This window comes from Histoplasma capsulatum, genomic scaffold (assembly GCF_000149585.1).
Source record: "Histoplasma capsulatum NAm1 scaffold_8 genomic scaffold, whole genome shotgun sequence".
NCBI lineage: Eukaryota > Fungi > Ascomycota > Eurotiomycetes > Onygenales > Ajellomycetaceae > Histoplasma > Histoplasma mississippiense.
Window position 1 is genome coordinate 405,777 of NW_001813975.1, and position 15,673 is coordinate 421,449.

Sequence of the window (15,673 nt, forward strand, 5' to 3'; positions counted from 1 at the left end):
CACTACGGAGTACATGGTCGAATCCTTGAAAACATCCCCCTCCCAGGGCCACGGTTGTCTCACCATGTGGTGAATAGACAAATGCTTGCCTTTGTACTACTGTCCCCCAGTGGAGCGCCAGTGAGCTTGGCATGGCATCTGGCCAATTGGCTTTCCCATCTGCTGCGTCCTCAATTTCCAATAGCGCGGTTGAAACTCCCAGACCAGCCTGTGTCATCTAAGTATGCAAAGGCCTTGCTGTTGCAGCATTACTGCATACATCCGCAAATAGTATCTTTCAATCAACGCTGGTGCAAGCAAGAAGGAGCCGCAAACGTGGCATGTTGTACGAAAAAGTGACAAAGGCAACCTGATAACCCGCCGGAATAACCATCGGAATACGCAGTAGAGATGCCATGTCGGACGCCACAGACCGTGAATCGGAGCAACCAAGCTCCTGCATATGCACAATTTATGATCAAAATCAATCAACTCCCGGGCGCCCAATTCCCTCCCCCACCCCATCCCCTCTTTGATTATCTCTTTTCTAGTTGTATGCATTTTTTTTTTTTTTCCATCCTTCTTCATTCTTACCTCTTCTGTTGATTATTCGCCAAGTGCGTCAGACCTGCGTTAGCCACTTGAATTAACAGTTCTTCTCATCCGTGGAATTGTGGTGGTCAAACTACTATGATACTAGTTATGGCCATTTTCTTCCTGCAACAGCAGGTCAAAGGATACATACATCATATCTTGCATGAAGCTGAATCGTGTTTGCGCAAGATGTTCCAGCTCCAAGCAGGTGGATTCAGCCTACTCAGTAGTACGCTGACTGATTTTTCGCCCCTGCAACCCCCCGTTTGCTTTTCTATGGATTGGTTGTTCTGGCGGGGGATTTTCTCAATAGTAGTGGCAGCTGCCACGCCCAATCTCCTGAGGCGACACCGTAATGGGCGTCATGTGGCTCATACCTGTGTCCCTCTTGAGAAAGGATCAAAATCAAATTCTAGATGATGCTTAGAGGACATATAGGTCGTGGAAACAGGGCTGGACTGGCGAGGGGTTGGAAATGAAAACAGGGAGAAGCAAATCCCGACCCGTCGATGTGCCGAACTCTATATAATAATTCTTTGCCTTTGTGCGGCCAGCTGGATTGCCTCATTGTCCGGTATGTAAGCTACCTTTCGTAACTAACCAACCCAACACCTCATTCATCTTACTTTCCCACTCAGTCGAAGCATGTGTCAAGGTGTTATTGCCTAACCATCCTTTCTTTTCGAGTCAAGCACTGGCGCCCAGTTAACATTCTTGAATCGCTCCGCTTTCCTCTTCGTTTTTTTACATAGTTGTACGAGAGTTTCTGATCAGGGTTCAATATTTCGACCCTCCATCGAACAGCTTTGGTTTCGAGTGGCTAAAAAGGGTATTTAGCAAACTGATAAACCTGACTCTCTTTCATTATCGGCAAACCATTGCGCAATGTTTCAAACTCATCTTGCTACCCCGCCTGACAACGTCCAACCTGATGGTTCTGGATAGAATCGTTGTACTGTACAACACTATGCCCTCGAAAGGTCACTCTCGTGACTAGATCGGCAAACAATATATTTGACCGGAATCCTTTCTTCGCCTTTGGTCTAAGTGAATCTTCGTCTTTGCAATGCTTAAATGCAAGGGAAGCCTCTATGGAGAACTTAACAACCTTGTCATCAATCACACGCGTCTCTCTCCGCCACTTCCTAACTATTTTCGGCCCAAGACTACCGCGCGGTCCTTCGATCGGTGAACCGTTCGTGTTCCTATCTCAGAGAATTTCATGGTTAGAATCCATTGCCTTGGCCAACTTGACAAAGGACAGCCACAAATGAGCTTTCTCACTGACAGCACCTCCATTCCAGTACGAAAGCCAGGTGCCTTTTTGTACGTAATGGCCGCGCGTCATCATGGAGCAAATACCACGAGACTCTATCTCAACTGGCTGGAATTGTCGGTCTAAAGAATCCCAGCTTGAGCTCGAAGAGCAGTTAGAACTTATGATTCAAGACCTGTGGCCGCGGTAAACATCGGCCCGGTTCAACTGGTGGCTTGATATTTGGTGGCTGTATTCTTCGTCCGATTGCTGCTTTGGCCCTTTCAAGACTTTACTAGACTTCCATTTGTTGTTGATTGGGGACTTGCAGCCATCAGAAGTCGAAGTTCCTGAGCTATCATTCAACCAGCTACACATGGGGTCGACCAAATGCGCCCTTCTCACTATAATGTATACAAATTTTCATACCCTAATTTCCCCTCAACCAATTTGCATAAGTTCAAGATCATATGAATCCAGGAGAAGAGGTTTACCTTCTGAAATCGAAGCAAACGTGGTACTATCTTTTCCAGTTGTATGCAGAGCAGAGGATCCTCTCTTTCACGGATTGTAAACAAGTCGTCGGGCCATAGCTCTTCCGAGCTGAAATCCAAGACGAAATACAAAGTCATCACCGCTTATATTTAGTAGAAGCAAATCACCAATGACCATAGGAAATTCCATGGTTGCGCAAATGACTGGGCTGGTCTCGCAAACTCTGGCCTCCCAGCAGCGGCAACATGAGATTTGTCGAGAGTACATCCTTCTAGAGCTCCACACAACTTCTATTCCAAACTATGCTCCTGGGCGTTGTTGATCATAAGCCAGCCAATGATAGATATCAAGGCCCAGCCACTCCCCTACCACCTTGCCCTCAATCAGATAGCCATGCACAATTCACATATGGCAATGAAGGGATCCATCGCTCATGCGTTACTTTCAAACCGCAAATGTGGCCAGTGAGGTTGTGTAAAATGATAGCCACCATGTGGAATTGTAAGTGGTAGTAGTCTTGACTAAATAGGCCAGAGACTTGTCTAGGTGATGCATACCAATTTGTGAACATAGATATTTATCCTGAAAGCGCGCTTTAAAAACATAGCCATATATATATGACTTCCGGTAAACTGTTAACAGCCCCTGCAAACCCAACACCAGAAGAGAGGTGGGATCCGTGCAAAAAGGAAACTAGTATGCACGTCTAATGTCTATGGGTGGTGGTAGAAATTAGGTGAGATCCCCCCTGATAACTAGAGGGGGAAAGTCACCATCATTCCAAAGGGCAGAACGTTACATTTTTGGCGCAGCGAGGTCCGCGCTAGCTCCGAACATTCAATGAGAATAGAAATGGTAATCACCACTTGGGAAATGAGTTGGTTTATACAGTGCAGGGTTGCACAAACTGCGTTTCAGGGTTCAATTAGCCTTAGATAAGCTCCCGGATGATGGCGGGTCACATTGAAGCTGCCCATGTTTCTCCTGATAGAAGGTAAATGGGCAACTAGAGAGAAAGAATGAGGCCATATTTTGTCCGGGCGATGGGGGGTCTTCCAGGATACGGAAATAGATTATCAGATGGAAATTCCTAAATGAAAAGAAAGGTGCATCTGAACAGAAGGCGCCTGGAAACAATTCTCCAGGAATGGGAAAACTATTTTCGTATATAAAAAAAATTTTTTTTTCACGTTTTTTATACGCAGGCTTGGTGGAAATTGAAGCAAACCCGTCTCAGTTCTGAGCAGATAAATCTCCAAACAAAAAAAAATTAGATGGTCTTCCGAACATATATGCTTCTCACGTTTGCGGGTATTCTCATCTGCTTTTGTGCTCAGTCCTTCACCCTGAGCCCAGATGGAACAGACTCTTCAAATTTAGATATTGCCTCAAGTAAGCTGCGAAGTGTCAGGCGTGGTATTAGATACAACAAAATGGCGCATAGTTATTATATATACAAATGAAATGAAGTTGCTTGTATGCAAAGCTAAAAACTCGATGTCCATCAAGCGCTTCGTCCCCTAAGGAGTCCTTCAGGTTAAAACTCTGCAGTTAAATACTCGACCGGCACCTCGGGTAGCTTATCGTATCCATCCAGAAGAATAACCCCCATCCCTCCTGACAAATGCGTCTGAATATGGCAGTGTAGTAGGAAAGCTCCCGGGTTCGTCACTTGATACCGAATAACCACCCAGGACGGATCTTGAGCTGTTCCAGGGGGTGATGTAAAGCCATCAGCCAATGGTGGCGTTTCCAAGTTGAAGAACTGAGGAACCTCTTTGATGGCATCGTCAACAGTTTCCCAATGGAAGGGTCCTTGCCCCCTACCGATCACGTACATTTTGTGCGAATGCTTGTGTATGGGGTGCGGAGGATTGAAATTTCCGCCGGTCACTAGAACTAGATCCACCCACGTACCATTCTTGGTTTGGGAATGTCAGAGCTTTATTCGTTGCCAATGGCCCGTGAGAATCGAAGAGAACTGGTTCGATGTCTCGAGAGGTGTTCAGGGAAGCTTTCCCGCTGATAGACCATCGAAAGGCCGCGCCGGCAAATCCGATATTGAATTTGTAAGTTGTGTCAGCCTTTGCAGCAGGTTTGGATGGGGGGAATGGAGTGAATTTGGTTTCGTCGAAAGCCACGAAATCTGTTGTCAGGTTAACCCCATTGTAGCCGATGGTGGGTTTACTTGGCTCGCTGGGAGCGCCTTCCTGTTGGCCTGCATATCGAAGGGTTGCAAATCCGCTAAAGAGCTGGTTACTTTCGACATTGGCAACGCGTATCGTGTAGTCTTTACGCGGTTTGTTGAGCTTCACCAGCGCTGAAACTCTACTACCATTTGGGACAGGAGCGCCATCAACAAGAATGGGATCGATGTAAAATCCGTCATAAGCGTATATCCACATTTTATGCTCATCGACGCTTACCATGAACCGGGCAATTGTTGATGAGCTTATAAAATTGAGGCTTATCCACTCGTCATCGGGATCGGCGGTAATGATTTCACGTGGTCCTTCATGCGGCTTGCAATTATAGTAGAGATCTTTGGGGACTTTACTGCGATCAATAGGGAAATCACCCACGACGGCAGGGATATAAAAAGGAAGACAGCTTTAATAAAAGTCAGTATTTCCAATATGCGAAACAAGTTGGTTGTGAGGGACAAACCCTTTGTCCGTTAGATTCTCGTCTTTCAGAAGATTTCTTTGATCCGGTCTGGTCAACTTATTCAATTCGTCTTGTGTCTTGCATATAACCGATCCCTTACCATTGATCAAAACGCTATCAGTGCAGAAGTTGTCGATTCCTGAATCCAGAGAAACCTGGAGATATTCCTTAGACGTCATATGATGCCAATCGGACACAAATATCGTCTTTGGGTTCAACATAGCTTTCCTCATCCTCTCAACTTCTTCTTCCGAATCGGAAATTTTGTGGAAGGGTGCAGGTCGGTCATCTTTTGGACTAATCACAATCGCGCCAAACAGACCATCCGACAACTGGCCGTTGGCATGGCCGTGGTACCAGTAAGTGCCATAATCGACTGCGTTCCAACGGTAGATGAAAGTTTTTCCTGGTTGAATAGCCCTCTGGGAAACATCGGGCACTCCGTCTGACCACGGGGTTCCATGCTGGGATATGCCGTGGAAATGGATGGATGTTTCAAAAGGAAGACTGTTTTTAACGACGATTTCAACCTCATCTCCCTCGGCTATATTGAGTTGAGGTCCGGGGAATTGGTTATTGACCAGAATCACTTTTCGTTCGACTCCATCAGGAGATGCATTTCCCCAAGTGAGCTCAAGTTCGAAATGCCGGACATGAACATAACGTGGCCGACACTGCCCAGCGGAGGCCGCTTGGAGCAAAGTAGTTAAGCACTATAAACAACAAAGGTAAAGACAGAAGCATCGTCTCAACTAAGCTGAGCGAAAACAAATGAAACTATATAGACGAAGTCATGGGGGAAAAAAAGACACTTCTCTTGAAAAAAGCTGAAGGAGCGGGTCAGCCAGTACTTGTAGTAACGGCGCACAGGAAAAGAAATCAGAAAACACTAGCCGCTCTCACCGCTTAATGCAAGGCCCCCAAATAGCAATAACCCTAGGGCGGCTGGATCCCTTTTAATAAGCCCATTTAATACTTGCAGGGCTAGCTAGGCACAAGTACAGCATTCCAGATGCAAGAACGCTCGCATTGTGCGTGTATTATCTGAAGTCAGAAAGGGGATCCGGACCTGGTCCTCAAACCCCACAGCCTTCTACAGTCCGTTAGGCCAGAAAGAAACGAGAATACGCCTGTAGAGCGACCCAGTTTTGCAGTACTGGGGCCAGCACCAGCTTGACACGCTGTTTCCACTGCGTATACATCGAGCGCTGAGCGGAGATCATGCCACCAATTAAACGTGAGATTAACGCACGGCCGGTGGATCTTGAAATTAAAATTCATTTCCTGGCCTGGTTGAGTTCATGGCCCCCGGTTGAGTTCACGAGACATACTGATGTTGCATCGAATCGTGGACTGGATACCGATTGGCTATGGAAATGCTCCGGATATGGATGGCCATCACACCGTATCATACAGATCGTAAAAATGATCACCACAGAGCAGTCTTGTGAATCTTTGGGATTTGATTGAAGAAGAAAGCTGATCCCAGACTGTGCGCCTTAGTGCCGTGTCTAGTGCCGTGTCAAGATTCCAACCGAGGGATGTTCGGGCTGTGTACGAAGGAAGAACAGGTGCTTATGCAGTAGTAAGCGATAAGCGGCTGACTGATCGGTGATCCCTGATCCGCGGCTCCACAGCCTGCCGGCCCCACAGCTTGGCAAGGCAGTCATCATTCGACATCCAGCACAAAGGATGGCACATCATACGCAGTTACACACACAGAGAGACGGAGAGAAAGTGTGTGTATGTGTCTGAGTGAGTGAGGGAGGAGTTGAAAGAATAAAATTAGCCGTCCAATGGGTTGATTACAGTTCAATTCTCGACAATACATCTTTCTTTTTTTTTTATCAAGGAAGTTAAAGATTCCGCGATAGCCATCGCCTTCTACCCACGTCTCCCGGTGACAATGTATAATTTGTACAGGAACGAGGAATTGGTCTCTTGGATGTTCTGCATGGCCAATCTCTCCAGCCGAACAATTTGGTCCATCGGAAGTGCATCGCTGCCTGGACCAGCCTCGGAGGAGGCTGCTTGCAGGACATGCGAGATAACCTTCACATAATTTACGTTCAACACGGCTTTATATTCGGGTTCATCAAGGAACAAAATGTCCTCGGTGCAATCTTTGAGGCCACATTTTTTGAAGTGAGAGTACAGCTCCGTGACGCTCCTATTTCGATTCGAAGGGTTGAAGAAGCATTATATCAGCGTGCGAAATGCGGAGATATCAATGTACCTTCAAACCGCGGATGACTCACTTGCCAGATTTCCCATAATTGCCAATGACTTCTATGAATTTCTCCAAGTAACTCTTTGCATCATCCACGTTACAACCGGGCGTACCAGGCACGATAGAAGAGGCAAACGGTGCAATATCTGTCCATTGTAAGTACCCTCCTGGCCCTGAATATTTTAGTTAGCTTCAAGGAATGACTACATCGGGACAATTTACGGTGGAATCTCACGGAGAATGTTCCCAAGGTTGCGAATTGCACGCTCCCATTCATCGGCCTTCAGACCCATGACCAAGAGCCGGACGTGAACAACGTCGTACTGCCGTAGGAACTCGGCGGGAAATGGTGCCAAGATATCCTGAACATGGTAGTTTATATCTGATGGGAAGCGTGCACTATCTGGGAGTTGTTCCAGCGAGATGTCAAATCCATCAAGCCTGCATGTTTTGGGGAGTTCTTTCTCTAGGTCTCGTAACCAGGCACTATATAATACCAGCGATAGATCAGCACTACCCGCTTCGAACCCTGGCGACTATACTGGGAATTTATCATGCCCTGTCCCCGTTCCAATATCTGCTATACGCATATGGTCATGCCGGGGAATTTCGGGGTGCAGCAGAAAACCCAAATGTGCCTGGAAAGCTTTATGTTGAGAATCAAGTCTGAAATCTATCAGCTTATATGGCCGGCAATTCAAGGAATGGGGGAACAAACCTATCACTTTCTGTGCCTGTTCTTAATAGGATATAGCTCGCAGGTTCCTCATATAAATCCATTGTTTAGGAATAAGTTCCTGAGGTTCTATATTTAGTCATGAAGGTTGATATAGTGAAGTATTAGAGGAACTTATACAGCAGAAGGTTATCAAAAAAGAAGCAAAAGGAAAAACCAAAGGGTATTATTGATATCCGCCAGCAGAACGCTTCGGGATTCGAAAATGTCGACTAGCCTACCTTCGGCCCAGACCCGAAATTGCGCTTAACAAGCTGCATTGGCATCATGTCCATCTAATTCATGTCCTGGATTTTGAAAGGCGGTGATGTATGTAATAATAGAATCCTCCGTTAAATCCACGGGATAGGATTGTCATATGGAAACTGAGCAGTGTTTCCAACAAAGCCTTCTTTGTATGCAGATGTACTGGACATGTACTGTACGCAGAACAAAGGAAGAATAGCTTGCAGGGGCTGTCCACGGCGCATAACCGGCTATCCCAATTTTGAAACCGCAAAACTGCTATGCACTATTGGCAAAGGCCACCTCCGCAGTTCGTCGTATGAGATTTTCTTTGGCATCGGTGTGATGGAGGCAATGCCGAGATTTAGACCAGGTACAGGTCCAAACGTGCAGAGCAGGATCGCTCTGTATTCGCTAAATCCAAACTGCAATTCAGATTGGATATTGATTTTAACTTGGTAATCCCAAAAACCAAATTGCAGGTCTGTTAATCTTGCCAGTTGGAGTATCGATAACCCAAGTTTTTCATCCCAAACATGTAGTGGCCTATATCAAAAAAGCCCCTGCTAAGCGCTCATACTCAGCTCTTAAACAAACTAGGCCCACTTATTACTTGCAATGAATATGTTGGAAGTGGCAAAAAAGTCGCGAGGACTGACAACGGATAGACTCGATGTTAAGGAGAAACATCAAAACTTCATGGGGCGTCATACGGTGAGTGCTCGGCTCAGGAACTTAGCCACCAAGGGTCTAAAGCTGCCATAAAGCTCACTTAATAGAAAGACATCAAAAGCCAACGAGAGTAGGTTCAGTACTCCGTACTCCGTAGAGAGGGAGGCAACAATTGTTGTATGACTGGCGGGTTGATTTTCATCCTACTTAAAACTAAAAAGTCCCTGCCTGTGCCTCGAGAAAAAGCTAGATTCCGCTGGTAATCGGGCCTAGTCGATATTCGGGTTAGCTCCATGCTGGGCACAAATCTCCACACTTGGGGATTTGCAAGGATGCGGCGCTTTTCTTTTCCCAGAGATGGCTCGAACATTCTCAAAATAACCACTAGTTAGCCGCAATGATATTCGTCTTTATATATATAGGAGTGTGATTTTCGCGCTATCATTTGGTTGGAAAGGTGTGCATGCTTCCTCTTCGGGATTTTAGGATTGGAGGATTGATGTCAGATATGTAATCCACCTTTATGGTGAGTTATGTCGAGATACCGAAGGTCCTTGGCGTTACACGTCTCACTCTGGAGATAGGAACCGAGTCTGGTCTGTCATCGTGTAAAGGAAGGAGTTTGGCCAACCCTCATATTCTGGGCCCGGAACACATAGTTTGAACACTGGAAATGATATCGATCGTGCTCCATCGCAAGGCAATTAATTGCTATTGTGGACTCTGTAGTTTTTATTGGAAAGACCCATTGACGTGGAGAGAAATGTGGGACCACAGGGACGTTGTTCTTCCTGGGAAGAAGCCTCGGGATGCATAATAGGTTGATGACATAGGCCTTGCGGAGCTATCTAATACCAATACGAAACATACATTATAGGCGCTCTTTGCAGAGATGACCATGTGTTTTATCGAGTCTTGAAAAAATAAAGAAAAAGAAAATCTTGGAAGAGACTGGAACTCTATATAAGAGGATCCACCCAGCACCAGCAGAAAGTGAGAAAAAGCGTAAAAAAAAAAAAAAAACCTTCTGTATAATGCTTGATCCGTATGTAAAGTTGCTGTACGTGGATACATTAATTAAATCCATAGTTCTTTTCTTTATAGTTTTATAGCAGATAAAAGGAAACGGAAATACAAATGGAGTCTCCATTCGGGTTGGAAATGATGGCCCCTCCCCAAGGATAAATTCCCCCCTACCGAGCCCAATGCATTTGAAATTGTGTTGGCTCATTCCTCGTGGTATCAGGCTGTGCTAATGGGCCATTCGTGCTAGTGCTCGGAACGTTAGGGTAGGAGTTCGCGGGCTGGCGGTGCGATGACGATGAGGAGGATGGGACCCTGGTAGATTCGCTTGAGTTTTTGACTGCTGTCATTTGGTCTGATCCGCCTAGTTCTGGGAGCTCGACCGCGTCGATGATATTGTCTGTGGAGCTGGAAATCGTTTGTAAAGTTTGTGTATGCTTAAGAACAGTGGTGCTCGGCTTTTGTCTGCCAATGCTTCGTGCTGTTCCTCCTCCTATGGTGGGCGGAATATCGTAGCTGCGATCGTGTATTTGGCTGCCATTAGACGTACTCTCGGTTTGGATGTCTCCTTCTAGCAGGTGGCGTCGTGTAATGAAATATAATATGGAGTCAACCCAGCCCGAGCACATCAATAAAGTCCCCGTAGCATAGAAATATGTCATTCCTGGGCTCCGTCCGTTCATTAGACTCATTCGACCGGCGGCGATCGGAAGGGAGATGACAATATAGGCGATTGGATACAAGAACATAACCTTTAGCACCCTATTGAATTTGGGCCGTTTCGTGCCATTTATCCTGAGCTCCTTCGACGATTTTAAGCGTCGGCGGACGATGAAGAATAGAGTTGGGTAGATGATGATGATACCGATTTCGGCAACAAAAATCCAGAAGTAATGTAAATACAGACGCTCCTCTCCATACTGGTTATCAATCCAGCACTAGGTGGAACTGTTAGCAAATCAGGACCCCGACAAAGACAAACGATGGGAAGGAAATCTTACCCAAGCACCAGTCGGTGCATAAATGCGTATCCCGCGAAGGGCTGGACCAATGAGAGTGACAACTATAGAAAATATCCAAACCCCAGTGACAGATCCCACAAAGACGCCGTGCCCAAGAGTTTTTCTTGTGACCACGTTTACGAAAGTATGGACAGCGATAGCAAGGACAAACATGCCACTGGCGATATTTCCAACATTGATCAACCAACCCTGAGCAAAACATGCCGGAGAATAAGTTGACACCATGTCCTTGATGAGCCAGTAAGGAGAGACCATGTTGGCCAACGCTTGATGTAGATCCGCGATTAAAAGGTTGTATATCAGGACAATGAATTGGTTCCTCCCCGGATATCTCGTGTAGTACCGTCGCCAAAAGATGAGGCGATAGGTAAGCCATGCCACCAAGGCACCTGTGGTTATGACCGAAAATAGACTGAGAGTGAAGAGGGCGATCATTCCTCTCCGATTCGCGTCCGGTATAGGATGGATGACTTGTGGCCCCGGTGCATTGCGGCGCTGCAGCTCCATGCCAGACATGCTGGATGTTTCAGCTGCGCGCAGAGGTCCGAAACCGCAATGTATGTGGGATTATATCCTGTCGCCTCCGAATAACACAACCATCTATCGATGTATCGAGGGAATTGGAGGAGTTACCAAATAGCCAACTTGATAGTGAATTGGTCCATGCATTTTTACGAAGTGTTTGTTGACGGGAGGAGGGACAGGGAGTGTATAAATTGACGGGAATTAGTGCTTGTTCGACCAGTTGGCGGGCTGTGAGAAGTGTCGTGGAGGCTGTTGAAATGTGAAACTGAAAGAAAAATCTGGGGTAGATGGCGTTCGTCAAGCGATCGGTTAAACCTTAAAACCTCATGGGAGTTAAAAGGAGCCCGTATTCATGGTTGAAGTGAGGCATATGAAGAAGCAGCATACTGCAGGCTGTCAGCTCCATGGTCAGCGCCCGTCAGCGAGTAGTGATCCTTCCAGTAGCGATCCAAGACAGCCCCAGAGCGGAAAGCATTGTGCCAAGCCGGGCTATATAAGAGTGCTAGGAAGCACGAAAGATTCGAGTCGCTTCGGCGGCGCCATAGGACCATAGATCGAAGTTGCCAAGAAAAGAAAACTTGAAGTTGACAATCAGACCTCCTATGCACAGCATCCATGATGGAGACATTTACCAACCCCTTTCCCCTATGCCGATGCCGGGCCATCCCGCCAGTCCAAGGTGTGGTATGCACTCGGTACCGGTCTGCTCTCCGAAGGACAATTATTCCTGCGGGGATTCTTCCAGCGGAAGCCAAGTTAGCTCCAGAAATGGCACAAGGGGCTTTAGGAGACTAGCGGGCGAAAGCGAAGTTTGAAGGTTTTAGCAATCAGTCCGGCGTCCAGTGACGCTAGTGTTCCCCTTGGATGGCCTAAACATCCCGGTGCCGATTGTTAGCTTCCACCAACTGGTTGTAGAATCAACCATTGTGAGGCGGGGCATCAGGGGTTGATAAGGGAGCTTCCTCCTGGTTCCCGTCGGTGGTGATCAGTGGAGAACAGGTCTGGAGAACCATTTCAGCTCTCCTATTTAGCAGAAAAATTTTAGGCGTAAACGATAAATAACTAAATGAAAAATAAAGAATCAACAATTGGTTTGGTGCATCCTCCTCCCCATCTTGGACTGTTACTTGAGCGCCAAGAATATCCGTCCGACTTCACTTAGGCTAAGATATCCATTTGATCGCTTGAAGAGTTGATAGACTTGCGGAGCAATGACAGGAGAGGACGATTGAATTACCGTTTCTGGCAAATATTGCAACAGCCACCACCATCCCGCTAGGACCGTCCTAAAGGAATGTGTGGGCAACCAACCGCTGCACAGAGACATTCACATGCTAGATGGCACACACCAACGCATAATCAAATAACGGTTTGCATGTTTTTATTCTGCGGGGCAAACTTCCAAATCCTCTTCCAGGAAGCCATTGTGGCGTTCGAGGGGATAATGAGTTTGAACCAGATGATGAAATATTTCTGTGATACGCATCGTAAAAGGCAATTCCATCGAAATCCAGGAGACAGCCACACTTGACCATGGCGAGCTGGGGCAGTACCTGGATCCCGAAGGTAATTTGGTCGACGATGAGGTTCCTTGAAGATATGTGGGGATGGACACCGGCGCTGTGGTTCAACTTGGTGGACAACTTCCTCCACACCAAACAGGGAAAACCCTTGCGCCCCTAAGAAAGGGACTGAAAGTACGGAGTATTGCACCCTGACTACTCCGTACAATGAGTGTATTCCCTCGTCTGGCGCGAGGCACAAGTAGCGCAATACCGTTAGGGTAATAACTAAGGTGTTAGCCTCAAAGTACCAACCAATAATTTCTCATACTAAATTCTATGTAATCTGATTTGTTGGTACTGTTCCACTATCTCCTATTTTCTAGATCCATATCCACCAAGGATGTGAGACCCCTACTCCCCCTGCCCACTCTAAGATAGAAATATGAATTCTACAGGTGATTTCCAATTCTCCAATGCTTTCTTTAATCAGATTGACTGATTTATTATTAGGAAGTACAACAACAAATGCAAAATGAAAGCGATCTATTAGTTTACTTCTCGCAGATATTCTATCTCCAGAGAGTATTAAATTCAAACAACTGTCAATCTGTCCAATTATTGATCCGCGGAACCCATACACCCTATTCTCTCTCTATATCTCAGAGACAGATATTCAGAATATTGTCCACCAATGTCTATGCAGAGATTCAAATGCCAAAGAATCTAGCCATCAATCCCCGGGATCAGCAGTTAACTACTTCTGCAGAAATCAAGGTATTTCTTGAGCAGATTATCTATATAAGGGTACATAGATCTCCAGCAATTGAAGATTATTGGAATAAGAATGATACTCAGGGACCTCTTCATTCATCAAAATTTCATATGAGACAAAAGTGATTTGAGCAGATCAAGAGATATATCTATATATTTAATGCTCACAGATCAGAATCCTTCAATTCCTCCTTCATACAAAAGCTAGAGCCTCTATACTCCAACTTTCATACAGCATGTCAGAAATACTACAATTCAGATTCAAATCTCTCCATTGATGAGATGATGCTTTGATTCTTTGAACAGTTCAAATACACAGTCAAGATGCCTCAGAAACCAATCAAGCAGAGATATAAGAACTTTGAATCTTTTCCATATCTCATGATAATCTCCGCATAAGTACAATGTTCCGTACTTCAGGATTAACCAAGACTGAATCTCTTGTGATGGAATTGATTGAATGGCTGCCTGTATCCTTGCAGCACTCTGAGCAGCACCTCAAGCAGCAGAGCTCCGAGCAGCATTCAGAGTTGAATAACAGTAAAGAGGTTGCTCGCTTCTTGATTTATATGAATAACTACTTCACCTCTGTTTCTCTATTTCATTATCTTCAATAACAAGAAATTGAAGCTTGTGAAATCACTCATTCTGTCAATCTATCTCCTCTTCTGCAAGAACTGAAGAACTCTGAACTATTCTCTCTTATTCTCTATAATACTCTGTGTATAATCCCTCAAATGGAGTTCTCTGTTTTGAATGGAAAGACAATAACATAGTATTACTACTGTCTACAATTCATATGCCAGACAGCTTTGTTGAATGTGTCAGAAAACACCCAGGATTGAACTCTACTAATGGACCTCAAATTCAGAGAATATTTGGAGACAATTGACAAAAAGCAGTGGAGATTCCTACCATCATTGATGATTACAATCATACTTTGAAGGGGATTGACCTAGCAAATCAGTATAGAGCTTCTTATGAGACTCATATGCCCACTAATCGCACTTGGTTGGCAATTTTATATTGGATTATTGACCACGCTATTGCCAATGCCTTTATCCTTCATCGATTAGCTACTACAGACACTGGCACTGGCACTGGCACTGGCACTACTACTCTCTCTCATGTTCAATTCCGTCAGCAGCTCTATCATCAACTCTTTGAGTTTGCAAGTCCACTACTTTCCACTCGAACAAATCCAGACCTCAATCATCATTGAATTTCCCTGCCATCCACTCAAATCTGTGCCTGGTGTCAGTATAAAAGAAAGAGAATGGAGGGGAATAAGGGTAGAGCTCCAAGATCAAGATCCGGTTGTGCTGCATGTAATAATATTCCTCTTTGTATGAAGAGCCGTTGTTGACAGGAGTTTCATTCTAATGATATTAATTAGGGCTATACGGCTGATCTCTCATATAATCCAGTAGATTTTGTGTTTTTAATACACCAATGTACACGCTAAAAAATGGCGCTAATTGTGCCTCGCTGCCAGACGAGCGGATAACACGAGTGTATAACGCTAGTGTCTCTGCGCTCCGTCCTGAGTTCTGACTCCTGAGTCGACCGAAGCCGGCGGCGAAACCAATGTAATCGATTATCTTCGAGTTATCATCTGTGTTTGGGACTGTGCTTTCCCGTGCACACCTCCTTCCATGAGGAGGATTCTGACTCCAGACATCGTTTCCATTTGCCCTCGATCAAAATAAAATCTCCATGGGGATATTGTGTCATATGGAGGGAAAGTTTTTCTGTTGTGTTTTGCAACTCGAAAAGGCGCCCCAAAAGTAAATTCGAGAGTCTAAGCTTCTTCAATGAATTTGAGCGAAGTTCCATGAACAACAATGCAAAAGCCAAAACAGCCACCTGCGATAAGATTTTAGTACGAACCAGGACAGCTTTCAACTTGCTAGTTTATACCACTAAGCTCTCGTCTGTCCAATATCAACACAAGAAAAAGATGGCCTTTAAAAT

The 15,673-nt window shown here is 45.5% G+C and overlaps 3 protein-coding genes across 3 annotated transcripts; all 3 read right to left on the minus strand.

The window, feature by feature from the left end:
- Nucleotides 1–3,656: 3,656 nt before the first annotated feature.
- HCAG_07116 (predicted protein) lies at nt 3,657–6,213 on the minus strand (the record flags this gene model as incomplete). The annotated part of the gene is made up of 6 exons (XM_001537644.1): nt 3,657–3,720; nt 3,883–4,088; nt 4,162–4,933; nt 4,991–5,703; nt 6,060–6,083; nt 6,148–6,213. The coding sequence occupies 6 exons, from the start codon at nt 6,211–6,213 to the stop codon at nt 3,657–3,659; spliced, it is 1,845 nt and encodes a 614-aa protein (XP_001537694.1).
- A 661-nt stretch (nt 6,214–6,874) lies between these two features.
- HCAG_07117 (predicted protein) lies at nt 6,875–8,216 on the minus strand (the record flags this gene model as incomplete). The annotated part of the gene is made up of 5 exons (XM_001537645.1): nt 6,875–7,160; nt 7,249–7,393; nt 7,456–7,706; nt 7,939–7,985; nt 8,178–8,216. 5 exons carry the CDS (start codon nt 8,214–8,216, stop codon nt 6,875–6,877), a joined length of 768 nt encoding a protein of 255 aa, XP_001537695.1.
- Nucleotides 8,217–10,046: 1,830 nt separating this feature from the next.
- Nucleotides 10,047–11,414, minus strand: HCAG_07118 (predicted protein; the record flags this gene model as incomplete). Its single annotated transcript, XM_001537646.1, has 2 exons — nt 10,047–10,814; nt 10,878–11,414. 2 exons carry the CDS (start codon nt 11,412–11,414, stop codon nt 10,047–10,049), a joined length of 1,305 nt encoding a protein of 434 aa, XP_001537696.1.
- Between the last annotated feature and the right edge of the window lie 4,259 nt (nt 11,415–15,673).